General features: G+C 38.9%; 1 protein-coding gene across 3 annotated transcripts in view; it reads left to right on the forward strand.

Moving 5' to 3' along the window:
- Positions 1-27,341, forward strand: part of FIG4 (FIG4 phosphoinositide 5-phosphatase) — a 141,832-nt gene that overhangs the window by 46,272 nt on the left and 68,219 nt on the right. For all 3 annotated transcript variants that reach the window (XM_023727647.1, XM_004372458.2, XM_023727648.1), the window contains exons 7-13: positions 943-1,071; positions 4,348-4,448; positions 5,697-5,859; positions 6,288-6,385; positions 11,409-11,542; positions 15,659-15,775; positions 26,750-26,795. In XM_023727647.1, the coding sequence (XP_023583415.1) occupies positions 943-1,071; positions 4,348-4,448; positions 5,697-5,859; positions 6,288-6,385; positions 11,409-11,542; positions 15,659-15,775; positions 26,750-26,795 (788 nt within the window). The remainder of the gene's footprint in view (positions 1-942; positions 1,072-4,347; positions 4,449-5,696; positions 5,860-6,287; positions 6,386-11,408; positions 11,543-15,658; positions 15,776-26,749; positions 26,796-27,341) is intronic.

Below are 27,341 nucleotides of genomic sequence, written 5' to 3' on the forward strand. Positions count from 1 at the left end.
TGAGGTGAGTAGTAGTATCATTTTACAGTTGAGAAAATGAAGGTTCAGAGATGTTAAGTAACTCTCCCAAGGTCACAGAGCTGGTAAGTTCAAAGACAGGACTCCAACCCATGTTAGTATTTATTATTCATGCTCTTATGCAACATACTAAGAGGGCAGAGAAGGTTTAGTGTTTATGAATCAAGCAAAAGTGTATTTATCATAGTATATAAATACTCTTAAGGAAATTAACAGATTATGTTTTGGGGAGAAAATCGGTGCTGATTGCCTGCTATCGAGAAACTGTCACAGTTATTTAAACCATTGCCTTATAAATATACCTCTTATTTTAAACTTCATACAAGTTCAGTAGAACTCATTTGTTAATAAATTCATCTATGTGTGCTGAAATCATGTTTGATGAAATTAATACCTTGTGTAGCAGAATCCTGATATAATAACAGTTACCACTTATGGAAGCATTCTTAGTGCACTAGGCATGCTCTAAGCACTTATGTGCATTATGAACTCATTTCATCCTTACAACAACCACATGAAATAAGTACGGGTGAGGTAACGGAGGCACAGAGATAGTGAGTAACACTGCCGACCATGTAGTCTCTCTTCTGAGCCAGGGTTTGGACCCAGGCACTCTGACTCCAGAGCTGTGTTCTCAACCACTACTCTGTATTGTCTTTCAGCTTTACTAATATATTTGTTCATGTGTTCTTAATGTCCCCATCATTTTCTCTTCTCTTAAGTTAAAAACTCTCACTAGTCAGAAAATGTGCTTATTCTTTGACTTTGTACAGAATCAGCACTGTGTTCTGGATGAGGATATCAATGATACCTCCTAAAAATGGCATTGTATTTTGAAGTTAAAAACTGAAGTTGAAGAACTTAGAAATGATTTGAATTTCAACTAATTGCCTTATGTTTCTGATACCAACTTTTATTTTTCAGGTGTATTTGGGATCTGTAGTGAGCCTTACATGAAGTATGTGTGGAACGGTGAACTTCTGGAAATAATTAAAAATACTGTGCATCGTGACTGGCTGTTGTATATTATTCATGGGTTCTGTGGACAGTCAAGTATCCTTTTTTAAAAAACAATTAAGATATATATTACATATTATTAAATGTATGCTGTGCCAATTTGTAGATAGCTATATATGAATTATAAGATTGTAATTATTACTCTATGCACCCGAACAGGAAAACTTACCCATAGTCCTATTATCTTAGTTATCTAGTGCTGCTATAACAGAAATACAATAAATGAGTGGCTTTAACAAACAGGAATTTATTTTCTCACAGTTTAGGAGGCTAGAAGTGCAAATTCAGAGTGCTGGCTCTAGGGGAATGCTTTCTTTCTCTGTTGCCTCTGGGGTAAGTTCCTTTTCTCTTTGAGCATCAGCTCCTGGGTGATCTTCATGTGGCTTGTCATCCTTCTTCCCCGTCTCTGCTTCTTTCACTTGCTTGTTTAATCTCCTTTATATCACAAAAGAGATTAACTCAAGACACACCCTACACTAATCCTGCCTCATTAGCATAACAAAGACAACTCATTCCCAAATGGGATTATAACCACAGGCATAGAGGTTAGGATTTACAACACATATTTTTGGGAGACACAGTTCAATCCATAACACCCGTGTAGTGGAAATACAAAGAGGAATGCAGACTACCTGAACAGACCTGTTATATACACAGAAAGAGCAATAAAGAACAAGGAAGAAAATGCTGTGTGCACAGTAGGTGGTGTAGGTAGTAAGAATCATAGGAGTTGAGAGGAGGGGCAGTATCATTGACAGATCCGGGAGGATGGGGCAGGCTCATGGGAAAAGTAGAACTTGGGCCCTGAACAAAGGCCAGGTCTTAGAGCAGTGAGCAGGGAGAGGTATCATGGGTCAGGAAGCACCATCAGTGTAGAAGTGGAAAAGTATATGGGAATGTTCTCATGGTTAGCTTGTAAAACTACTAGGATATATGATGTAGCAGGAGGGAGATTAGTAGGTGGGAATCAGATTGCCAGTCAACAGATTGCCTATGTGGTCAGGCTAAGGACTTTGAATTTGGTGCTAAAATAATCATAAACTTCTTTCAGTATTTGTTCAGGAGGCTGACATATGCAAAATAGTATTTAGGAAGCTTAAGCTGACAGCTATTTTTAAGCTGAATTAAGTTAAATGATACAAGAAGGCCTGGATTTGAAGGGGGCATAACAGATAATGTAGAGGTAGTGTTAAGGAGCCCTGGTCGTGCAAATGGTTAAGCGCTCAGCTGCTAACCAAAAGGTGGGTGGGTCAGACCCACCCAGCGACTCCTTGGGAGAAAGACCTGGTGATCTGCTCCTGTAAAGATTATAGCCAAGAAAACTCTGTGGGGCAGTTCTGCTCTGTCACAAGAGATCACTGTGAGTCGGCATCTACTTGATTGCACACAACGCCAGTGTTAAGCAGTGGGTAAGGTGATGAATTCAATTTTAAGATTTTTTTTTTTCTTTCACAGGCTCATCTTCCATTTAATTTCTAGCTATGTTGAGAACCTTCCAAGAAAGTGCTATTATGTTATGAGGTTTAGGAATACAGTGCATACTTTGTAGAAGTGGTGATTAGGTTTCTCTTACCACTTTTTGAGATCAAGTAGGGCATTTGTGCAGCCAACATGTTTCCTAGTTGACATTCTTCCTTGTGTCTTAGGCTTTTGAAAGACCTAGTGAAAACTTTAAAGAAAGGATTGTTTTAAAACCATTTAGTGGGCGAATGTGACTAACTGTTCTTATGCTTTTTTGTGCCAGAACATTTGGAAGGAGTGGGATCAAGGGGCACAGAATGAGAGGTTAGCTTTGAAGAGGGGCAGCAGTGTCTTCTCTGTGGCAAGTGAAGGAGAGGCGTGTCTAGATGAAGACAGAGAAATTTTGAAAAGAAGATGAGTGAGATTATGTGCTACACTTGAAAATCAGGGTCATTACTTTATATAGGCAGTCCCCGATTACAAACAAGTTTTGTTCCTAAATCTGTCTTTAAGTCAAATTTCTATGTAAGTGGAGAGTTAGGTATGGTTCATATCTAATGTCGGTTAGTCAAATGTTTGTAGTATAACTTTCTATGCATAAAAAAGAAACACTTCCAGATACGCTAAAACATCTTTAACATAGTGATACAGTAACAATAATAATGTTTTGATGTACATCACGAAGTAGCACCTGTTTGTTATCACAAACCACTGTATGTACCTCGAATGTTTACTGTAACAGGCTTTATGGGGGTTGGTTTGTAAATACGGGTTGTACATAAATCAGAAGTTTGTAACCCGGGAACTGCCTGTAATCATTTTCAACCAGTTGAGTGGGATCATCTACTTGATCATTCACTGAATGATAATGAGATTTGGCCCTAAATTACTTTTGTTTGTTTCCAAATGTAAAATCTACTGGGAAGAACACAGGTTTTCACCACCAAGGACACCAAAAAGAATGTGCTACAGTTGCTAAAGGCAGTTCCTAAAAGGTGCTTCTAAACTGTTTTTATATTTCCAGAGCTAGCTTAGGGCTTGCATATCTTAAGGACAATAAATGTTTGTTTTTTTAAATAGTGAACAGCATCATAGATTATAATTTTAAAGCTCATTAATTTAAATAATGAATCTAGTCTCCTCATCATCAAGCATCTAATGAATTCTGGAAGTCTATATGATGATAAAAGTCATTGCTATTTAGTGAACATTTACTAAGCCAGCACTAGAAGTTTTACACACAGTATTTCATTTAGTCCAGCACCTAATGAAGTGTTATTTTACTATTGTTTACTCCATTTTACAAAAGATAAAACTGAGGATCAGAAAGTTAAATGCGGTAACATAACTAATAAGCTGCATGTTGGTCAGGCAGTTCATGATAGTCCACTCAGTGTTAAGGTTTTGCAGTTTGGTCTGCTTTTACTGTATTGTACTCATTTTATTCCCTCAAAATTATATATTGCTTCATAATGTAAACATTCAATTGAATGATATGTACTCTCTTTGAGAGGTTTATGATCTCTGAAGACTGAGAAAGGATTAGTTGAACCTGTTCACATCCTTTACTTGGCTGTGAGGAAGTACCAGGTTTTCCCTAGGCTAGTCACCCTACACCTGGTTACTATTTCCTCTGAAATTCATAGAAACCATTCCTTAGGCAGGGTCGATTTTTGCTCTTACGCCTGTACAGTTCTGAAGAACAGCTAGAACCAGTGCTGTTCCTTTCTTGGATGGAGCTTTTAGTTGTTCTTTAGCCCATGGTATAAGATGTATTTAAATATGTATTTAAGGTATTATGATCTGGTGTGACAGTCATGAATGCTAAACCACTTTAACTTGATTTCTAAGAGCTGTTGATCTATGGACGACCAGTGTATGTCACCCTAATAGCTAGAAGATCCAGTAAGTTTGCTGGGACCCGTTTTCTAAAGAGAGGTGCAAACTGTGAGGTAAGATGAAAAACAGCAGTACTCTTGGCATTTTATCCTTTAGTATCAGCTTTGCTGGCATAGATGAAGCAAACTGGAATTTTAAAAAGTGGGATTTCTTAGTTTTGGACATTATCAAGAGAATAATTAATTCCCTGGGGTATCTGAAACTTGTGAGAAATATGAGTAATATACAGATATTCGAAAAATCAGCTATCTTAGTGAGTTATGCAATGCTGTAGGGAGTTATGGAATGTCTAATGTTTTGGAGGATGAGCTGTTTCTGTAATATATGGAAGAATATAGTACATTTTTAATGTGGAGATGAAGATAGCAAACCACCTCCACCCAAGGAATAAGTGGAGCTCAGCACTTATTGGAAGCACATCGTTGACGAGAAGACTAAGAGCAAAGTGCCAGAAACCTTTTGCCCTCTTGCCCTTTCTTTAGCTTATCTCGAGACAGACTCCTTATGCTGTTCACTACTAAAAAATAACAACAAATATTCATCTACTCTGCCATCATTCACATAATCTCCTTTGAGTGCCCTGACTCTGTTTGTGATAGACAACTTGAGTCTTAAGCAGGTGTGTGATTGAGTAGACAGATAAAATGAGATTTTGATCCTGGCTTAAAATAGCAAAATTGTTCTTAAAATTACAAACAATGAAAATAGTTATAACTGGTACTGTAAGAAGAAATTAGAATTTTGCAGCTATATTATTACATCTGAATATTCAGAAAATAAACAAATGTTATTAATGGCTCTGATATTATACTTTCTCATATCCTTATATGCTTTTCAAACTACTTCAAGCACTGCCCCCCCCCCCCCGCTTTTTTTCTTCTGTCCATCAGGCATTATTTGAGTCTTTTTTTTTGTCCTTTTCATTTCTCCTTGGTCTTCAGAATTGAATTTTGGTATTCTGCTGGTCTTCCTAACTTCCCATATGAGTTCATGTGTTTGTATTTCTTTTCTCTCCCTCCCCACCATTTATATCACTAAAGCTGTTCTCTTGTATCACTAGTACAGATAATACCACTTGTATTATTAGCTTGTTCATTCTCTGCTATTTTTAATTGCCTTCCTTTATTGCATTTTAATGGTTTTGCTTTACTTACATGCACATTGAATACTGATCAACATTTACGTCTTTCAGGACATTCTAAGGATAGGAATTAAGTTTCATTGTGTACTTGAATTTTTTTTTCCATTAAGAAAATTCTAAAAACATAAAATAGTAACTTTAAATGCATGTTTCTTTTCAGGGTGATGTTGCAAATGAAGTGGAGACTGAGCAAATACTCTGCGATGCTTCTGTGATGTCTTTTACTGCAGGAAGTTATTCTTCTTATGTACAAGTTAGAGGATCAGTTCCTTTATACTGGTCTCAGGACATTTCAACCATGATGCCTAAACCTCCTATTACTTGTACGTGGAACAATCTTTTTAATAGTAATTCTTCTTTACCCATATTTAGAGATAATGAACTATTGTCACAGAAATCTCACAAATGATTAGGTTTCACTGAGTTTTTAGTATTGGAAGATAGATAATTTAGAAGGACTTCTTCTATTTTTATGCAATAATGTTAAATTTTTCTTTAATTTTGACTGTTACTAAATTATTTGTATTTCACATCAGAAATGTAAGAATCATTCAGATTCAGTAAATATGTGATGAATGAGTGCCCGATGAGCTCCTTTGAGAGGGATTTGGGAAGTGAAACTATCTGAAGATTAGTTGATTTCTATTTCTTTAAACATCAAACAAACCAACAAACAAAAACCCCAACACTACTTTTGTTGCTGCTTTCTAATTTTCATCCTGGTATTTATTCATCCTTTCTTCTTCCTCAGTGGATCAGGCAGATCCATTTGCACATGTGGCTGCCCTTCACTTTGACCAGATGCTTCAGAGGTTTGGCTCCCCCATCATCATCTTGAATTTAGTGAAGGTACGATATACTTTTGTTATGAAATTCAAACACACTGGGCAACCTTTTTCCTCAGCACTAACCAAAAGGTTGGCAGTTCAAATCTACCCAATAGCTCTGTGGGAGAAAGATCTGATGATCTGCTTCCGTAAAGATTACTGCCAAGAAAACACGATCGGGCATTTCTATTCTGTCATATGGGATTACTGTGAGTCAAAAATTGTCTTGATAGCACCTAACAACAACAACAAAGGGAATTAATAAGCTGTGCTCTACCTCTCTCCAGAGGCGAGACTTGGAGATTTTTCCGCTGTAGTGGCTCACTATGTCTGAGCTGTCTGAGCCTGTCCTTTGGCCTCAGATCCCACGTTGCCTCTTCCCAGGGTAGCTAGGAGGATCAGTGGTATGTTTCCAAGGGAAGAGTGTGATGCAGTGTGTCCAGCTCTTGATTTCCATATGTGAACTAGGTATGGGTAAAATTTCTGCCTTAGTTTGCAGGACAACTTGAAGAAGGAAGCAGGGAGATCAAGCTAGCCTTGGTATAGCCTTCTCCCTTGACAATCCGTAAGATCTCTTTCTGGGCAAATCAATATGTACTAATAGGATCTCTAGGTAACATAGTGGTTAAGAGCTAAGGCTGCTAACCAAAAGGTTGGCAGTTCAAATCCACCAGGTGCTTCTTGGAAACCCTGTGGGGCAGTTCTGCTGTGTCCTATAGGGTCACTATGAGTTGGAATGGACTCGACGGCAATGGGTTTTTTTGGTAGGGCAGACTCAGAAAGTGGGATACTGTAGTGGCTCCAGAATGACGTAGGTTTGTGAGAAGCCCAGACAAGGTGGTAGCATTGGTCTCATAGCTCCCTGCTACCTTGCCAAGGTACACTGACAGGTCAACATGTCTTGTGGGAATGAGGAGGCACCCAGGCCAAAGGCCTGTGATGGAGGGCAGGGAAACTAGACAGTAAATTTCATCTGCGTCTCTTGTAGCCAAATGAATTGAAAGGATCTAAGTCAGCAACCAAGGAGACCCGGAGAGTATAAAAAGTGATGGTTTTGTTATGTTATGATTTTGTGGTAGCCAATGGCGTAGTAGTGTCTTGAGGTTATTCTGAGAGATTGGTTAATAATTATAACTCAGTATAATTAAAGACCAAGGAATCCTGTGTCCATTTAGTCAGTCGTTTCACGAGTAATTTTGAGAGTTTCCTATGTGCCGAGCAATATGGAATGGTTCTTTCCTTCATGGAGCTAACAGTCTAATGGAGGAGATAGTGAAATAAAGGCAGAGGCACCAAGCCAGGGTAAATGGTGCTGTGAGAGCTTATGATGGGAGAGAAGTCTTCCCAGAGGAAGTTTACACCTGAAGGAAGAGGTGTTAACTAGGCCAAGAGGAAAGTGAATGGTGTTCAACTCAGAGATAACAGCATGTACAAAGGCCTTGAGACAGGAAAGGGTGTAGTGAGTTTGAAGAAAAGAAGGCAAGCCTGTGTGGCTGTGGCCCACAGGGTGAGGGCAAGAGAGTCTGTTGTGAGATGAGGCTGAAGATATAGTTATGGCCTGGCCATGCAGGACCTTGCAGGCTGTGGTAATAAGTTTGGCCTCTATCCTGAGAGCACTTGAAAGCTGTTGAAGAGTTTTACACAGTTGAGAGGATCATGATCAGATTTATGTTTTGAAAGAACTAGGCTGACCTCAACCAAGGGAACTAATGGACTGGTACAGGGCTAAAGTCAATGCTAAAAAACCGGATTTAAAAAAAAAAACAAACCAGTTGCTATTGAGTCAGTGCTGACTGACAGCAAGCCCATGTTTTTCAGAGTAGACTTGCCCGCCACAGGGTTTTTAATGGCTCTGATCTTTCAGAAGTAGATCATTTGACCTTTCTGTTGAGGTGCCTGTAAGTGGATTCGAACCTCCAACCTTTTGGTTAGCAGCCAAGCTTGTTAACCATTTGTACCACCCAGGGACTCCATGTAACTAAATACACAGGCTTAATGGAGCAGGGCGTGTGCATGTGTGTGTGTGTGTGTGTGTGTGTGTAATCAAGAGTATGGAGGAATATGACCTGAGCAGGGCCTGTGTGTCTGTGTGTGTGTCTGTGTGTGTGTAAGTGTGTGTAATCAAGAGTATGGAGGAATATGACCTGAAAGTGTCGATGGAGAGACCAGGGAGGCAATCTGCTCTATTTCTCCTTTTTTGCTCTTTGATTTATGGGATTGTCTCTTGCCAGGAGTTGACTTTGTAAAATATATTATTCAGATAGTAAATACATCCTTTTCTAGACTTTTATTCACATTAATTCAGAGGTTTCATAGTCTCTTCTCTCTCCTTGCCCACTCAGAATAAGGTAAGGCAATAGCTGAATAATTTGTAACTTTAGTCTAGTATTGAACAGTAGCTATAATGTACATAGTTGAAAAATTAAAGTAGGAAAACTTTAATATTAAAAATACTCATGAATACTTTTTGAGTAAGTATATAGAAAATAAGGTATTGTTTGTATAGAAATAAATGATTGTTAAAACATTAAATTACAAGGCATCACTAGGGCATAAATCTATACCTAAATTAGTGGTTCTTGTTCATGTTTTACGGAGTCCTTATGGTGTAGTTGAAAAGCTATGGTTAAATGGAGATTCAGGTCTCCGACGCTTGAGATAATTCTCTACTAATTGTGCAGATTCAAACAATAATATCTGATACATGTGACTATAGAGTGTTTTTCCCCAGATTTCTCACATGTATATTTATTTTTGAGTATTTAAAGGGCAGTAGATTTTAAAACTGTACTTGCATATTATTCCACTGGAATAAAAAACCTGACAATAACTAGAGATTAATTAGAGAATAACTTGGGGATTAAGTTGTTGTTTAGGTATAGAAAAAAAATTGTCATTTTTGTCATTGGTTATTTTATTCAAAAGATAAAAGAAGATGTTTATTCAGTTCACTGGAAGAAGACCTTCTTAACCTGTGATTAAAGAGTCAAAGAATGCAAGTGTTTATGGAATAATACTGAGTGATATTTAGTCACTATTCTACCACCATCTGAAGTTACTAAAGTGAAATACTTTATTTTTTTCTCTTCCACCCTATGTTGTAAACCCCGCCCCTACCCCCACCCCCACCCCACTTGTGGAAGTTTGAGGCACAGGTTCACATTTTGCAGCAATCCATACACCTCCAGTGGGCTACTAGGTATCAACAGGAAGTCAGCTTGGGGCCCAGCATAAGCTGTCCATCAAAAGGTTTATAACTTAAGGGGCCATGAATGGCCTTTGGTGGGGGTGGGGGCGGTCTCTGAACCATTTGAAGCTGTATGCAAATCACTTTTTCATTTGGTTGTTAAAGGGGTCTGTGACCCTAAGGAGGTTAACTGCTAAACAGCTCGCTTACACTAATCTACTGCGGACAACACGCAAAGTAGATTATTTACATAGAAATGACCGAAGGTGGATTAAATAGTCTTTCCTCTCCAGCTCATAAATGTAGATTTGATATGAGAATTTCAAAACAGTTATGTTAAGAATACCTTCCCTAGTTGATATAAAGTGCTTTTGAGAACAATTCCAGCTGTATAATTTAATTTTCTCAGATATGAAAATAAGCTAAAAAATTGTTTTAACACCACTCTTAATCAACTCTAAATCCATTTGATTTATTCAGGTATATAAAATAGATACCCTTTTTTGTTTCTACAATAGTTATCTAATTAAATTCTGGCAGTTGAAAAGTAATTGCCATAATTGAAAACAGAATAGATTTATTTTGATGCCAGCAATAATGCCTTAACACCATTGCAGTATCACTGTTGCTGAATTGTTTTTCTTTGTTTCTAAGTGAAGGCCTGATCAGGGTAACAATAAAAATAGGTAATTTTTATTGAGCACGTACTATGTGCTAGATGTTCTGATAAGAACTTATGATGCTTTATCTCATATAAAACTCACATTAATGCTGTAAGGGAGATACTGTTATTACCCCATTCTATACAAGAAAAAATGAGAACTAAGGAAGTCAAGGGGACAGTGGTGGTTCAGTGGTAAAATTCTCCCCTTCCATGTGGGAGACCCTGGTTCGATTCCTGGCCAATGTACCTCTTGTGCAGCCACCACCTATCTGTCAGTAGAGGCTTGCATGTTGTTATGATGCTGAACAAGTTTCAACAGAGCTGACAGACTAGAAAGGAAGGCCTGGCGATCTAGTTCCAAAAAATCAGCCAGTTAAAACCTTATGGATCACGGTGGCCAGACCCCGTTGTGGACGGGATCGCCATGAATTGGGGACTGACTCATCGGCAGCTAACAACAACAACAGGGAGGTTAAGAACCTTGCCCAGGGCCACATGGTGGAGCCAGCATTCCAGTCCCTGAGCTTGTACTATGTATAATACACTAGCCCCTCATGAATGAGAGGCAGTATAATATCTAAGGAGGGCCAGCAGGCAAAGAGGGAGAAGGTAAGGTTTAGTTCCTTCAACTAGAGTGTAAAAGACAAAATAGTACCTACCTGGATTACTTCACAGGGTTTTTGAGAGACTCAAATTTTAAAACTATTAAAGCGCTCTTTGCCATGCCAGTTTGGGGGTTATTCGTCCAGACCCAGTCAATGCCTGTCTAGCCTTCACCTGGCTGGACTAGGGGTTCCCTACTTCTGGTCCTGCAGGAGGTCTCCTCTACCTGACTGGCATGTGGAATGTGTCGGGCAGGCCTGTCTGGGATGAGCTGGGCTTCTTGACGCTGCTGGGAGTTACTGAGAAGAGACCTGATCTCCTTGAGTCTTTAAAGCTCATTATTTGTTTACTTCAATTCAGTGCAGTTTTATTTCTTTGCATTTGTATTATTTTAATCTTAGTAGGTAGGTTTCATTTCGGTATATTTAAGACTTGAGTTTTTTGCCTTCCCTTAGCCGGTCGCTATGAGTCGGAATCGACTTGATGGCAATGGATTTTTTTATTAGCTGAAAAATAAAAATTTTAAGTCCGTAGTTCTGACTTAAGGTAATTAGAACACTCAAAGTGTTTAATTTTTTTTTTTTCACAAAGGAACGAGAGAAAAGAAAGCATGAAAGAATTCTGAGTGAAGAACTTGTGGCTGCTGTGACCTACCTCAATCAGTTTTTGCCTCCTGAGCACACTATTGTTTATATTCCTTGGGATATGGCCAAGTACACCAAAAGGTGAATAGACAGTCATATGTCTGGTTATGATATTTTCCTTTTCTTATAATGAAAAAGCTTATCTCTATGGTAAAGTAAATGTTATTCTTTTAATTTCTTTGCTGAGCCTCCTGAGGGGCTGTTTTGTTGCTGGTATGTAATTTGAATGCTGAAATGAATTGGCCCAACTCTGTTTTTCCCTACCACTTTTGTTGTTGTTGTTAGGTGCTGTCGAGTTGGTTCCGACTTACAGCGACACTGTGTACAACAGAGTAAAACACTGCTTGGTCCTGCACCATCCTTAACAGTTGTTGCTGTGTTTGAGCCCACTGTTGCAGTTGCTGTGTCAGTCCATCTCATTGAAGGTCTTCCTCTTTTTCACTGACGCTCTACTTTACCAAGCATGATATCCTTCTTCCAGAGACTGGCCCCTCCTGATAACTTGTCCAAAGTATATGAGATGAAGTCTCACCATCCTTGCCACCAAGGAGCATTCTGGCTGTACTTCCTCCAAAACAGACCTGTTTGTTCTTCTGGAAGTTCATGGTATATTCAATATTCTTCCCCAAAGCCACAGTTCAAATGCATCAATTCTTCCTCGGTCCTCCTTATTCATTGTCCATCTTTCGGATGTTTATGAGGCGATTGAAAATACCATGGCTTGGGTCAGGCATACCCTAGTCCTGAAAGTGACATCTTTGCTTTTTAACACCTTAAGGAAGTCTTCTGCAGCACATTTGCCCAATGCAGATCTTTTGATTTCTTGACTGCTGCTTCCATGGGCATTGATTCTGGATCCAAGTAAAATGAAATCCTTGACAACCTCAGTATCTTCTCTGTTTATCATGATGTTGCTTATTGGTTCACTTGTGAGGATTTTTGTTTTCTTTATGTTGAGGTGTAATCCATACTGAAGGCTATAGTCTTTGATCTTCATTAGTAAGTGCCTGAAGTCCTCTCTGCTTTCAGCAAGCAAGGTTGTGTCATCTGCATATCGCAGATTGTTGATGAGTCTTCCTCCAATCCTGATGCCTCGTTCTTCTTCATATAGTCCAGCTTCTCAGACTATTTGCTCAGCATACAGGCTGAGTAAGTATGGTGAAAAAATACAACTCTGACGCACAGCTTTCCTGATTTTAAACCATGCAGTATCCCCTTTTTCTGTTCGAATGACTGCCTGTTAGTCTATGTGCAAGTTCTGCATGAGCACAATTAAGTGTTCTGAAATTCCCATTCTTTTTTTTTTTTTATGAGGACCATTCTCTCTTGTTCTTTAGAGAGCAGTGGGGCAGAGAATCATGCAATATCAAAACCAGAAAAATCGGTTAGAGGTCATTCACAGCCAGCAGCAACCTAACTGCCTGAGTAATTATTTAACAAACACTTACATAGTTCTTAATGTACCAGGCATGGCTTTTAAGTGCTTGACAAGTACCAATTCACTTAATCACCAAACAGGTCTTGACAGAGTTAGCATTATTAGGCCCATTTCTTTGATGAGGAAACTAGGCCATGGAGAGATTAAGTCGTAAGGTCTCACAAATAGTAAGTGGTAGAGTCGGGATGGAAATCAGTTAGTTTATGACCTTGAGGCTATGCTGTCAACCATTCCATGATGCTAACTCCCACGAGGAACTTTTGTTAAATTCTTGTTAAAAATACATATTTCCTCACCACAGGCTTCCAGAATCAGTAATCTCTCCAGGGGTAAAGTGTTGAAGTTTATATTCTTAAAATGGTTCCAGGTTTATTCTGATATGTAGCCAAGTTTTGGAATCATTGTCAGATGCTCCCTTCATTTTATGGTTCGGGAAACTGAGGCCAGAAGGGAGAGGGGCTTTGTTCACTAGTTAATAGTGTATGGAGGAAAACTGTTATTGATGGAATTCCCATTATTCACAATGTTATCCATAATTTGTTATGATCCACACAGTTGAATACCTTTGCAAGGTCAAGAAAACACAGGTAAACATCTTTCTGGTATTGTCTACTTTCAGCCAAGATCCATCTGACATCAGCAATGATGTCCCTTGTTCCATGTCCTCTTCCGAATCTGGCTTGAACTTCTGGCAGTTCCCTGCTGATATACTACTGCAACTGCTTTTGAATTGTCTTCCCCAAAATTTCACTTAAGTATGATATTATACCATTTGCAGATTCTTTTTGAAGTATCTAGTCATTTCAGAAATCTCTACTCCACTACCGTTCCTTAGAGGCATTACTTTCACTTTTTTCTATTTCTTTCTATCCTACTGTTTAGTCACTTTCTCAGATACCACTTTCAGATTATCTCATTCATTTGTGGATGAACCTGCAGTAACTCCTGACTATTTATAGTAAATCCACACTCCTTAGTGTAATGTTAGGGCCTTGTCACCTGTTTGGCTCTAGAATGTAATAACTTTTTCTTTATTCTAAGGGCTATTCTGTTCCAGAAAAACTAATCTTAATGCTCTGCCCCAAATGTATCAGCCAGGGTTCTATCCCTTAGCCTTTGTTTCTGCCATTTTCCCTCCCTATGGTGATTTTCCACATCTCTTTTTTATTTTATTTTATTGTTGTACTTTAAGTGAAAGTTTACGATTCAAGTTAGTCTTTCATACAACAATTTATACATACATTGTTATGTGACCCTAATTGTGCTCCCTATACTGTGACAGCACACTCCTCATTTCCACCCCGATTTCCTGTGTCCATTCAACCAGCTCCTGACCCTCTCTGCCTTCTCATCTCACCTCCGGACAGGAACTGCCAATTTAGTCTCATGTATCTACTTAAGCACACTTCACGAGTATCATTTTATGTCCCATAGTCTAGTCTAATCTTTGTCTGAAGTGTTGGCCTCGGGAATGGTTTTAGGTCTGGGGGCCATGCTTTTTGGGGTTCTTCCAGTCTCAGTCAGACCATTAAGTCTGGTCTTTTCACTAGAATTTGAGTTCTGTACCCCACTTTTATCCTACTCCATCAGGGACTCTCTGTTGTGTTTCCTGTCAGGTTGGTCATTAGTGGTAGCCGGGCACCATCTAGTTCTTCTGGTCTCAGGATGATACAGTCTCTGGTTTATGTGGCCCTTTCTGTCTCTTGGGCTAGTACTTTCCTAGTGACTTTGATGTTCTTCATTCTCCTTTACTCCAGGTAGGTTGGGACCAATTGATGCATCTTAGATGGCCGCTTGCTAACTTTTAAGATCCCAGACGCCACTCACCAAGTGAGATGCAGAACATTTTCTTAATAACCTTTGTTATGCCAGTTGACCTAGATGTCCCCTGAAAGCATGGTCCCCAGACCCCTGCCTCTGCTACTCTGTCCCTCGAATGTTTGATTGTATTCAGGAAGCTTCTTAGCTTTGGTTTAGTCCGTTTGTTCTGACTTCCCCTGTAGTGTGTGCTGTCCTTCCCTTCACCTAAAATAATTCTTGTCTACTATCTAGTTAGTTCCACATCTCTTTTACCTTTCAAGATCTGATTCAAAACTCATCTCCTCCAAGGAACTTACTTTCATTAACCTTGCATTGTCTTTTTACTCGTTTACTACATATGCATCATATAAGCACTAGGTTTATTTTAAGGTCTCACATATTAAAATATTACTATATTGTTTTGCACTTAAATCACTGTACTTTTTTTCCAGATCATTTCATGTAGTTAAATACCTGTACACACACACACACACACACACACACACTTTCCTAGCATATTAGCTTAATTATGGGTTGGTGTCATTCATGCTAATTTATTCTTATTTTTTTCTTCCCCTGCCACTCACACTGTGCATTGTATTCTTTTCACTTATGAATCTTTTGAATGCATATTGACTTGACTGACTTAACTCTTGAAGAGTGAAAGGCTTTGGAAAAAGCTGTTGCAGGGATATAATGTGCCAAGATAAAGGTGTCCGTTATTTATTGTTAGAAATCCTTCATGCCTCTTTTGTGTCACCTGTTGCTAGTGATTGATTAAACATTATTTTGTAGAAATCAAGTGTTACATAATGTTTTTATTAATTACCAGCAGGGGATTTTTAGAAGTAAATCCCTGAATATCATCACTGTAGACTTCATTTTGCTTAGCTATAAAAATAATTATGTATTAAAACCTGGGTTCTTCTCACTTTTCTCATTCTTTCTTCTCTCCTCAGCAAGCTGTGTAATGTTCTTGATCGGCTGAATGTGATTGCAGAAAGTGTGGTGAAGAAAACAGGTTTCTTTGTAAACCGCCCTGATTCTTACTGTAGTATTTTGCGGCCAGATGAAAAGTATGTATGGTGTTTTTAAAAAATTAATATAAATCAAGAGTTTTGCTTTTAAAGACAAAGAATATTGTAACTATGAGCAGTTTGTACTGCTTGAAAGAGGAATTAATTTAGTCCTCCGGGGAGGTGAACTGCTCCTGTGATTTTGTAATGAATGTTTGCTATGAGCATGGGAATTCCTTTGGTGGTTATCTACCTTGAGATGGAAGCCGTGGGTTCTTCATCTCTGGCTTCATAGAATGAACAATACATAAAATATTTCTGTAAAGTTTTCGACAATGAATTCTATTTTCCAGTATTAAATAGGAGTAGGAGATTTTTTCCTTATAGACTACTTACTAACATTTTTGATGAAAATGATATTTGTCATTGTCTTATAGTTATTTGTTCACAAATCTTTCTTGATTACTACTTTGTGAGCTTCTTCAGGTCAAGATCCATGCTTTTAAGAAATCAATATCATGTATTTCCAACATTTTGTATTCAGTTAACATAATGAACTACAATGGTAAAAACCCTATTAGTGTATATGTAAGGTCTTGGGAAGTAATTCTTTTGTTATAGTTTGTATTTCTTATGATTTGAATTATAGGGCATCTTATTTAAAATAATTAAAATAATATTATATAGCACTTGATAGATTACAAAACACATTCCCATGCATTCATCACCATGTGTTGTTATTGTTAGGTGCCCTTGAGTCAGTTGTGACTCATAGCGACCCTATGTACAACAGAACGAAACACTGCCTGGTCCTACGCCATTCTCTTGTTTGTGTGTTTGAGCCCATTGTTGCAGCCACTGTGTCAGTCTATCCCATTGAGGGTCTTCCTTTTTTTCTCTGACCCTCTACTTTACCAAGCATGATGTCCTTCTCTAGGGACTGGTCGCTCCTGATAACATGTCCAAAGTGAGACAGAGTCTCATCATTCTCGCTTCTAAGGAGTATTCTGGCTGTTCTTCTTCCAAGACAGATTTCTTCATTCTTCTGGCAGTCCTTGGTGTAGTCAATATTCTTCGCTAACACTTTAATTCAGAGGCACCAATTCTTCTGTCTTCCTTATTCATTGTCAGCTTTGCATGCATGTGAAGCGATTGAAAATACCATGGCTTGAGTCAGGCGTCCCTCAGTCCTTAAAGTGACATCCTTGCTTTTTAACACTTTGCAGAGGTTTGCAGCAGATTTGCCCAATGCAGTACGTTGTTTGATTTCTTGACTGCTGCTTCCATGGGCATTGATTGTGGATCCAAGTAAAGTGAAATGCTTGACGACTTCAATCTTTTCTGGTTATGATGATGTTGCTTATTGGTCCACTTGTGAGGATTTTTGTTTTCTCCATGTTGAGGTGTAATCCATACTGAGGGCTGTAGTCTTTGATTTTCATTAGTAAGTGCTTCAAGTCCTCTTCACTTTCAGCAAGCATGGTTGTGTCATCTGCATAATGCAGGTTGTAAATATGTCTTCTTCAAATCCTGATGCTGCATTCTTCATCACATAGTCCAGTTTCTTGGATTATTTTCTCAGCATACAGATTGAAGAAGCATGGTGTGATGCAATTCATTACTTTTGTGTAGCCTTTATAGCCATGGTCTTATAACTCCTACCCAAGTGATTGGGTGGGACTGTGTAATAGGGTAATTGTGGCCCACCAAAGGGATCGGTCAATTTTGCCATCCTGCTGGGGTTGAAATGAGCCACCTCAGAGGCAGGAAAGAGTGGATCCTACCACCACCAAGGAAGAATAGCCAGGAGTAGAGAGCGCATCCCTTGGACCTAGAATCCGTGTATTGAGAAGGTCCTGGAACCAGGAGATTGAGAGACAGCGAGCTGTAACCCTGAAGACCACAAGAAGTGGTGTCAGAGAAGCAGTGGCAGAGAAGCGGTGGCAGGAGAGATCGTGCAATGGGCTTCCTGGCCCAAGAAGCCAGAAAGCTGAGTGCCTTTGGCCAGAGACAGAGGGCCAGAGAAAGGCGTGCCTTTGAGCATGGCTGGGATGAGGCTGTCCTGATGGAAGAACTGTATACTGAGCATTCCTGAACCTGAATTGTAACCTGTTACTTCCCTAATAAACCCCATAATCGTGAGTATTGTCTGTGAGTTCTACGTGGCCATTCCAATGAATTATCAAACCCAGCAGAAAAGTAGTGAGTGCCATGAGAAGGATGGTTGGTGTCAGAATTGGTAAAGATGGCAGAGACAGGAAGTATGTATGTCTGACCTCTGCCTCATAGGAATCAGTCTTGGGCTGTTGATCTTGATTCCCCTTCCCTCTTGTGAAGAGAGAGAAGGTCAGGCACCGCCCCCATGCCATTGTTACATATGGTGAAAAGATACAACCCTGACGCACACTGTCTTAGTTATCTAGTGCTGCTGTAACAAATACCACAAGTGGATGGCTTTAACAAAGAGAAATTTATTCTTTCCCAGTCTAGGAGGCTAGAAGTCTGAATTCAGAGTGCCAGCTGCAGGGGAAGCCTTTCTTTCTCTGTTGGCTCTGGAGGAAGGTCCTTGTTATCAATCTTCCCCTGGTCTAGGAGCTTCTCAGGTGCAGGGATCCCAGGCCCAAAGGATATACTTTGCTCCTGGTGCTGCTTTCTTGGTGGTATGAAGTCCCCATGTCTCTCTGCTTGCTTCTGTTTTTCGTATCTCAAAAAAGATTGGCTGAAGATACAACCTAATCTTGTAGATATAGTCCTGCCGCATTAACATAACTGCCTCTAATCTCACCTCATTAACATCACAGAGGTAGAATTTACAACACATAGGACAATCACATCAGTTAACAAAATGGTGGACAATCACACAGTACTGGGAATCATGAACTAGCCAAGTTGACAGATATTTTGGGGGGACACAGTTCAATCTGTAACAGTCCATAAGTGCAAGTGATGATTCCCATTATGGGGACAGTGATAACTGGAGAGAAGCAGAAGAGGGGATGCCTCTTTCCATAAGGACAGTTCTAAACACTTCATTGTGACAAACACTGCCAAGAGTATACCCAGAGGGATATGTACTTATAGTCACATGACTTGTTATTCCACCCGACTCCCGGTACCAAATTCTGCCTTAGTTATCTAGTGCTGCTATAACAGAAATACCACAAGTGGATGACTTTAACAAACAGAAGTTTATTCTCTCACAGCCTAGCAGGCTAGAAGTCCGAATTCAGGATGCCAACTCCAGGGGAAGGTTTTCTCTCTCTGTCGGCTCTGTGGGAAGGAAGTAGGATGTAGAACATTCTCTTTATAAACTATGTTATGGCAGTTGAGCTAGGTGTTCCCTGAGACCATGGTCCCCAACCCTCAGCCCAGGAAGTCGGTCCCTCAGGGAGCTGTATCTATGGAACTTCCATGACCTTGTCTTGGACAAGCTGTGCTGGCTTCGCCAGTATTGTGTACTGTCTTACCCTTCACCAAAGTTACCACTTATCTATTGTCTATTCAGTGTTTTTCCATCCCCACCCCTCCCCTCCCTCAACCATCAAAGATTGTTTTTTTGTGGATATAAACCTCTTGTTGGGTTTTTATAATAGTGGTCTCATACAATATTTGCCCTTTTGTGATTGACTTATGTCAGTCAGCATTATGCCCTCCAGATTCATCCATGTTGTGAGATGCTTTCCAGATTCATCATCGTTCTTTATCATTGCATAGTATTCCATTGTGTGTATGTGCCATAATTTGTTTATCCACTCATCTGTTGATGGGTACTTAGGTTGTTTCCATCATTTTGCTTTTGTGAATAATGCTGCAATGAACATGGGTGTGCATATATCTATTCATGTGACAGCTCTTATTTCTCTAGGATACATTCCTAGGAATAGGACTGCTGGATCATACAGTATTTCTATTTCTAGCTTTTTAAGGAGGCGCCATATTGTTTTCCATAGTGGTTTTTCCATTTTACATTCCCACCAGCAGTACATAAGAGTTCTGATCTCCCCACAACCTCTCCAGCATTTGTTATTTTCTGTTTTTTTAATTTGTGCCAGTAATGTTGGTGTGAGATGGTATCTCATTGTAGTTTTGATTTGCATTTCTCTAATGGCTAATGATTGTGAGCATTGGTTATTGTTTGTTTTATAGGCCTGTCTAATCTTTGGCTTAGACTTCAGGAATGGCTTCAGTTCTGAGTTAGCAAGGCGTCCGGGGGCCATAGTCTTGCGGATTCCTCCAGTCACCATCAGGCCAGTAAACCTGGTCTTTTTTTGTGAATTTGAATTTTGTTCTACATTTTCTCCCACTCTTCCCAGGACCCTCTCTTGTGATCCCTGTCAGAGTGGTTGGTAGTGGTAAGCGGACACCATCTAGTTCCTCTGAGCTTGTGAAGTCTTTTGATGAGCATTAGTGTTTAATTTTTAGGAGATCCCAGTTATCTAGTTTATCTTTTTGTGTTTATGCATTGTTAGTTAGTTTGTATTCTATTTATGCCATTTATTAGGGCCCCAGAATTGTTCCTATTTTTTCTTCCTTGTTCTTTATTATTTTAGGTTTTATATTTAGATCTTTGATCCATTTTGAGTCAGTTTTCGTATGTGGTGTGCAGTATGGGTTGTGTTTCATTTTTTTGCAGATGGACATCCAGTTTTCCCAGCACCATTTGTTAAAGAGACTGTCTTTTTCCTATTTAATAGACTTTGGTCCTTTGTCAAAGATCAGCTGACCATAGGTGGATGGATTTATATCTGGGTTCTCGATTCTGTTCCATTGGTCTTTATGTCTGTTGTTGTACCACTACCAGGCTGTTTTGACTACCATGGCTGTGTAGTAGGTTCTGAAATGAGGTAGTGTGAGGCCTTCTACTTTGTTCTTTTTCTTCAGTTATGCTTTGCTTATCCGTGGCTTCTTTCCTTTCCATATAAAATTGGTAATTAGTTTTTCTATCTTGTTAAAAAATGCTGTTGGTATTTGGATCGGGATTGTATTATAACTGTAGATTGCTTTGGGTAGAATTGACATTTTCACAATCTTGAGTCTTCCTATCCATGAGTGTGGTATGTTTTTCCATTTATTTAGGTCTCTTCTGGTTTCTTGCATTAGTGTTTTGTGCTTTTCTTTGTATACGTCTTTTACGTACCTGGTTAGATTTAGTCCTAAATATTTTATCTTTTTAGGTGCTATTGTAAATGGTGTTGTTCTCCTGGCTTCCTTTTTAATGTTCTCTTTGTTGGTGTATAGGAATCAAACTGATTTCTGTATGTTGATCTTGTATCCTGGTGCTCTGCTGAATGTTTCTGTTAGTTCCAGTAGTTTTCTTGTGGCATCTTTGGGGTTCTGTATGTATAGGATCATATCATCTGCAACTGGGGTAGTTTTACTTCTTCATTTCCAATTTGAATGCCCTTTATTTCTTTTTCTTGCCTTACTGCTCTAGCTAGGACTTCCAGCACAATATTAAATAGGAGTGGTGAAAAAGGGCATTCTTGTCTTGTTCCCGTTCTCAGGCAGAATGTTTTCCACCTCTCTCCATTGAGAATGATGTTGGCTGTTGGTTTTGTATGTTGTTATTATATTGTTAGGTGCCGTCAAGTCGGTTCCGACTCACAGCAACCCTGTGTACAACAGAACGAAACACTGCCCGGTCCTGCACCATCCTCACAATCGTTATGCTCGAGCTCATTCTTGTAGCCACTGTGTCAGTCCATCTCATTGAGTGTCTTCCTCTTTTCTGCTGACCCTCTACTTTACCAAGTATGATGTCCTTGTCCAGAGACTTGTTCCTCCTGATAACATACCCAAAGTATGTGAGATGTAGTCTTGCCATCCTTGCTTCTGAGGGGCATTCTGGCTATACTTCTTTCAAGACAGATTTGTTTGTTCTTTTGGCAGTCCATGGTATATTCAATATTCTTCGCCAACACCATAACTCAAAGGCATCAATTCTTCTTCGGTCTTCTTTATTCATTGTCCAGCTTTCGTGTGCATGTGAGGCAATTGAAAACACTCTGGTTTAGGTCAGGCACACCTTAGTCTTCAAGGTGACATCTTTGTTTTTTAAATTTTAAAGAGGTCTTTTGCAGCAGATTTGCCCAATGCAATATGTCGTTTGAGTTCTTGACTACTATTTCCATGGGCATTGATTGTGGATCCAAGTAAAATGAAATCGTTGACAACTGCAGTCTTTTCTCTGTTTATCATATCATGATGTTGCTTTGTATAGATGCCCTCCTTTATTATGTTGTGGAATTTTCCTTCTATTCCTATTTTATGGAGAGTTTTTATCTTGAATGGGTATTGGACTTTATCAAATGCCTTTTCTGCGTGGATTCAGATGATCATGTGATTCTTTTCTTTTGTTCTATTTATGTGGTGGATTACATTGATTTCTAATGTTGAACCATCCTTGCATAGCTGGTATGAATCCCACTGGTCATGGTTTTGTTTTTTGTTTTTTTTTTTTTAATATGAGGCTGAATTCTATTGGCTAGAATTTTGTTGAGAATTTTTGCATCTATATTCATGAGAGATATTGGTCTGTGATTTTCTTTTTTTGTGATGTCTTTGCCTGGGTTTGGTACCAGGGCTGTGCTGGCTTCATGGAGTGAATTCAGGAGTATTCCTTCCTTTTCTGTGTTCTGAAGTAGTTTGAGTAGTATTGGTGTGAGCGCTTCTCTGAATGTTTGGTAGAATTCTGCAGAGAAGTGTGCGAGTCAGGACTTTTTTTGTTGGCATTTTTTTTTTTATTATCTCTTCCATCTCTTATTATGGGTCTGTTCAGATTTTCTATCTCCATTTGTGTTAGTTTAGGTAGGTAGTGTGTTTCTAGAAGTTTGTCCATTTCCCCTAGGTTCTAAAATTTGTTGGAGTACAGTTTTTCATAGTATTCTATCATGATCCTTTTTAATTCCGTTCGGTCTGTTTTAATGTCCCCTGTCTCGTTTCATATGTGGTTTATTTGCTTCCTCTCCTGTTTTTCTTTTGTCAGTTTGGCCAGTAGTTTTTCAATTTTGTTGATCTTTTCAGTGAACCAACTTTTGGTCTTGTTGATTCCTTCTCTTGTTTTTCTGTTCTCTATTTTATTTATTTCTGCTTTAATCTTTATTATTTTCTTTCTTCTGGTACCTGTGAGCTTTTGCTGCTCTCTTTCTGTTTGTTTGAGTTGTAAGGCTAATGTTTTGATTTTGGTTTGTTCTTCTTTTTTAACATATGCATTTATTGCTGTAATTTGACCTCTAAGCACTACCTTTGCCATGTCCCAAAGGTTTTGGTATGATGTGTTTTCATTCTCACTTGATTCTAGAAATTTTTTTCTTCCCTCTTTGATTTCTTCTATTACCTGGTAGTTTTAAAGCAAGGTGTTATTTGGCTTCCATGTATTTGATTTTTTTTCCTTGCTCCTCCTGTTATTGAGTTTTACTTTTATTGAGTTATGCTCAGAGACAGTGGTTTATATTCTTTTGATGTTTTGGATTTTACTGAAGTTTGCTTTGTAACCTAAAATGTTTTCTATTCTGCAGAATGTTCCATGTGCATTGGAAAAGAATTATAGTTTTTTTGCTGTTGGATAGTGTTCTACATATGTCTGTAAGGTCAAGTTGGTTGATTGTGGCATTTAGATCTTCTGTATCTTTGTTGAGTTTCTTTCTAGATGTTTTGTCCTTTATCAAGAGTGGTGTATTGTAATCTCCTACTATTGTTTTGGAACTGTCAATTTCTCTTTTCAGTGCTGTTAGAGTTTGTTTTATGCATTTTGGAGCCATGTCATTGGATGCATAGATATTTATTAGGGTGACATCTTCTTGGTGGATTGTCCTTTTAATCATTAAATAATGTCCTTCTTTTTCTTTTATGGTTGATTTTGCCTTAAAGTCTATTTTATCTGAGATTAGCATTGCCACTGCTGCTCTTTTTATTACTGTTTTCTTGATATATTTTTTACATCCTTTGATATTTCATATATTTATGTCTGTGTCTCAGGTGTATCTCTTGTAGACAGTATATTGATGAGTTGTGGTTTTTTTATCCATTCGGCCACTCTGTCTTTTAAATGGCTTACTTTAAGCCATTTCCATTTATTATGATTATTGACAGGTAGGAGTTTATTGCTATCGTATTGTTGTGCTTTTTTTTTTGGTGGTACTGATGTTTTCTTTGTTCCTCTTATTTTCCTGTGCTGAGTTTCTTTTGTTTGTGGATTTTTTTTTCTTTCATTATGGATTTTTTGTTTGCTGGTTCTTTAAGGTTTTCTTGTTTTTTATTTTGATGAGTAGGTTTGTTAACTTTCTTTGTGGTTACCTTGAAATTTACCCTTATGTTTCTAAGTTTGAACCAGTCTTTTATTACTTGATATCACCTTGACTTCCTCTCCATTTGAAAGTTCTATGCCTACACCATTTATTCCCCCTTTTGTTGTTTTGACATTGTCATTTACAGATTGATATCTCTGTTGCCCTGGTTTAAGTCGTTTAGCTTTGTTTTATTATTGAGAGTTGTTCACCTAGTTTGATACCTGGCTGATGCTATCCTGTGTCCTAGACTCTGGTTGTTGTCTGATATTGTTGGTTCTCTAGCTGAAGGACTCCCTTTAATATCTCTGGTAAGTTTGGTTTGGTTTTTACTAATTCCCTTAATTTTTGTTTATCTGGAAATGTTTTAATTTTGCGATCATATATGAGGATATGTTATTCTTGTTTGGTAGTTTTTTTCTTTCAAGATTTTCTATATGTCATCCCGTTGCCTTCTTGCTTGCATAGTTTCTGTTGAGTGATCAAGAGCTTTGTCTTATTCTTCCCCTTTGTAAGTGACTTTCAATTTTGTTGAGCTGCTTTCAGGATTCTTTCTTTGTCCTTTGTTTTGGTAAGTGTGATTATAATATGTCTTGGTGACTTTCTTTTGGGGATCTATCCTCTATTGGGTTCGTTGAGCTTCTTGGATGATCAGCTTTTCATCTTTCATGATATTAGGGAAGTTTTCTGCCAGCAAATCTTCAGCAATCTTCTCTCTGTTTTCCATTTTCTCTACCTCTTCTGGAACTCTGATCATGTGCAAATTTTTGCTCTTGATTGTATCCCACGTAGTTCTTAGGTTTTCTTCATTATTTTCTGATTTTTCTTCAAAGTGACATCCATGAATTGTCTTCAGTCTCTCTGATTCTGTCTTCCATTGTTTCAAATTTGCTCCTAAGACCCTCTAATGAGTTGTTCATTTCTGAAATTTTGCTGTTTATCTATTGGATTTCTAGTTCCTGTTTTTGTTTGATTTCTAATTATTTAATTGTTTTGACATTTTTGTTCTTGTATTATTTTCCTGAATTCTTCTATTGCTTTGTGTTTTCCTTGATTTTGGCTTTGTTTTTGTTGTTTTTTTATGTGTTTTCCATGATTTTGTCTATATTTTCCTTGGTTTTATCTGTGATTTCCTTGATCTCTTTCCTAATCTCTTGGAGAGCACTAAATATTAGTCTTTTGGATTCCATATCAGGTAGTTCCACTGCCTTTTCTTCTACCAGAAGGTCATCTGATTCTTTATTTTGGTCACTTGCTAGAGCCATCTTGTCTTGCTTTTTTATATGTGTTGATATTGTCTTCTCTCTTTGAGACACTAAGCTATTATTTTTTTTATTTATTGATTGTATGTTCATTTGTTTTGTCCTGCTTTTTTTGGTTTGTTTTGATATGTCAGGGTGAGTGGGCGAGGCGTGCTTTGCTGCTCACTTGTCTGTGGGCGTGATAGCTCTAACCATCTTGTCCAGGTGGGCAGGGTGAGTCCGCTTTGCTGAACGCTGGTATTGCGAGGTGGCTGAGGGTGGACTCCGCATGCGCTGTCCACCTCCTGGTGTTAGAGCATTCACAGCTCCTTGCCAGCAAGACAAGGGTGTTGGATAGGGAGTGATACAGGCTCACTTTCCACCAATCAGCAACTGGTTGAGTGGCGGGATGGGAGGGGCAGTGTGGGCCCAGTGCAGCAGCAGGCCTGTGCTCCAGGGATGGCCTAACCATGGTGGCGCAATGAGGGCCGGTGAGAAAGGGTGTGGCATACTGGGCTAGGTGAGATGGAGAAAGAAAAGAAAAGAGAGAGAGAGAGAGAAAAAGGTAGCCGATGGGTGGGGGTAGGGCAGACCTGAGGGCCAGTGGGAAGGGAGGGGAGTTGGCTTATGTGGCTAGGTGGGAGAGGGAAAGAAAAGAAAGAAAAAAAAGGAAAAAGAATAAAATGATGGCGTGGTGGGGCCCGGTGGTTGGGGGTAGGGCAGACTCAATTCAGCAGCAGGTTGGTGTGCTGGTGACACTCTATTCACACTGCTGCAGGGGGGCTGGCAGGAAGGGGAGGAGGTGGCCTGCAGGGCTAGGTGGGAGGGAGAGAGAAAAGTAAGAAAGGAAAAAGATGTAAAAAAATAACAGTGCAGTGGGGGTGGGGCAGGCCCAAGGTCTGGTGGGAAGGGAGGGGAGGTAGCATATGGGACTACGTCCAAGCAGAAAATAAAAGAAAATAAAGAGAAAAAAAAGACTGGTGTGGTGGGATCTGGTGGATAGGGGTGGGGCAGACTCAGGGCAGCAGCAGGCCACTGGCTCTCTAGCTGAGGTGGTACAGCATGGTCCTGGGCTCTCTTTGAGGAGAGTATGAATTGCACTCCATCTTGATTATCCACATATTCACTTGCCTGAAAGAATGAAAGTAAGCAGAATCAAAAGGAGTCCCTGAGTGGTGCAAATGGTTAAGCGCTCCGCTAATAGCCAAAAGGTTGGTTTAAATCCACCCAGAGGTGACTCAGAAGATAGACCTGATGATCTGCTCCCGAAAGGTCCCAGTCTTAAGTGTGACCTTTTAAGTCTATGGAGCACAGTTCTACTTTGCACGCATGAGATCACTGTGAGTCCAAACTGACTCAACAGGATCCAACAACAAGAAGCAGAATCAGCCAATTTCTTCAGGTGCATTCAGCTCTACTGCTATGATTACAGAATTCTTAACAAAGTAAGAATTAGAATATAGAATATACCATTAAAATTTTTTTAAAGCATCTGTTTTTAAACACAGGTGGAATGAACTAGGAGGATGTGTGATTCCCACTGGTCGCCGACAGGTATGGAAAATATTGTCTTGATAATTAATAGAATCTTATCCACAGGATATGATTTCTGACAGCAGTCATGGAGAAAGATACATCTTATTTAATGCAAGATTAATCAATTGGGAATGATTTTTAAAGGTCTTACTGCTGGTGTTTGACTCGTATAGAAGCTGAAATAGTTTGGCCCATGGGTTTTTTTCTATATATTAAATCTTATTATTAGAAATAGAAACACAAACAGAAATGTGAAAAGAATGAATTAAAGTGATTTTGGAGAGCAATTCCAGTACATTCACTACATATATTAATTATGCTTTAAGAATGATCAGACCTCAATCACTATTTTGTTTATCCTGTAAAGGAGATATATCAGGGGGAAAATCACATATTTGATTAATTGGTACATGTGGAAAATGTTAGCTGTTTCTTTTATCTTGTTAAACTAAAGGAAATTTCAATTACAGACCAGAAGATTTAATGATGCTTTTGCAGCAGTGTTAAGTGAGCAGCCAGTATGTCCTTTTATAATCTAAGAAATATGTTCTTCATTATTTTGAT

Source organism: Trichechus manatus, unplaced genomic scaffold (genome assembly GCF_000243295.1).
Source record: "Trichechus manatus latirostris isolate Lorelei unplaced genomic scaffold, TriManLat1.0 scaffold00017, whole genome shotgun sequence".
In the NCBI taxonomy this organism is placed as follows: Eukaryota; Metazoa; Chordata; class Mammalia; order Sirenia; family Trichechidae; genus Trichechus; species Trichechus manatus.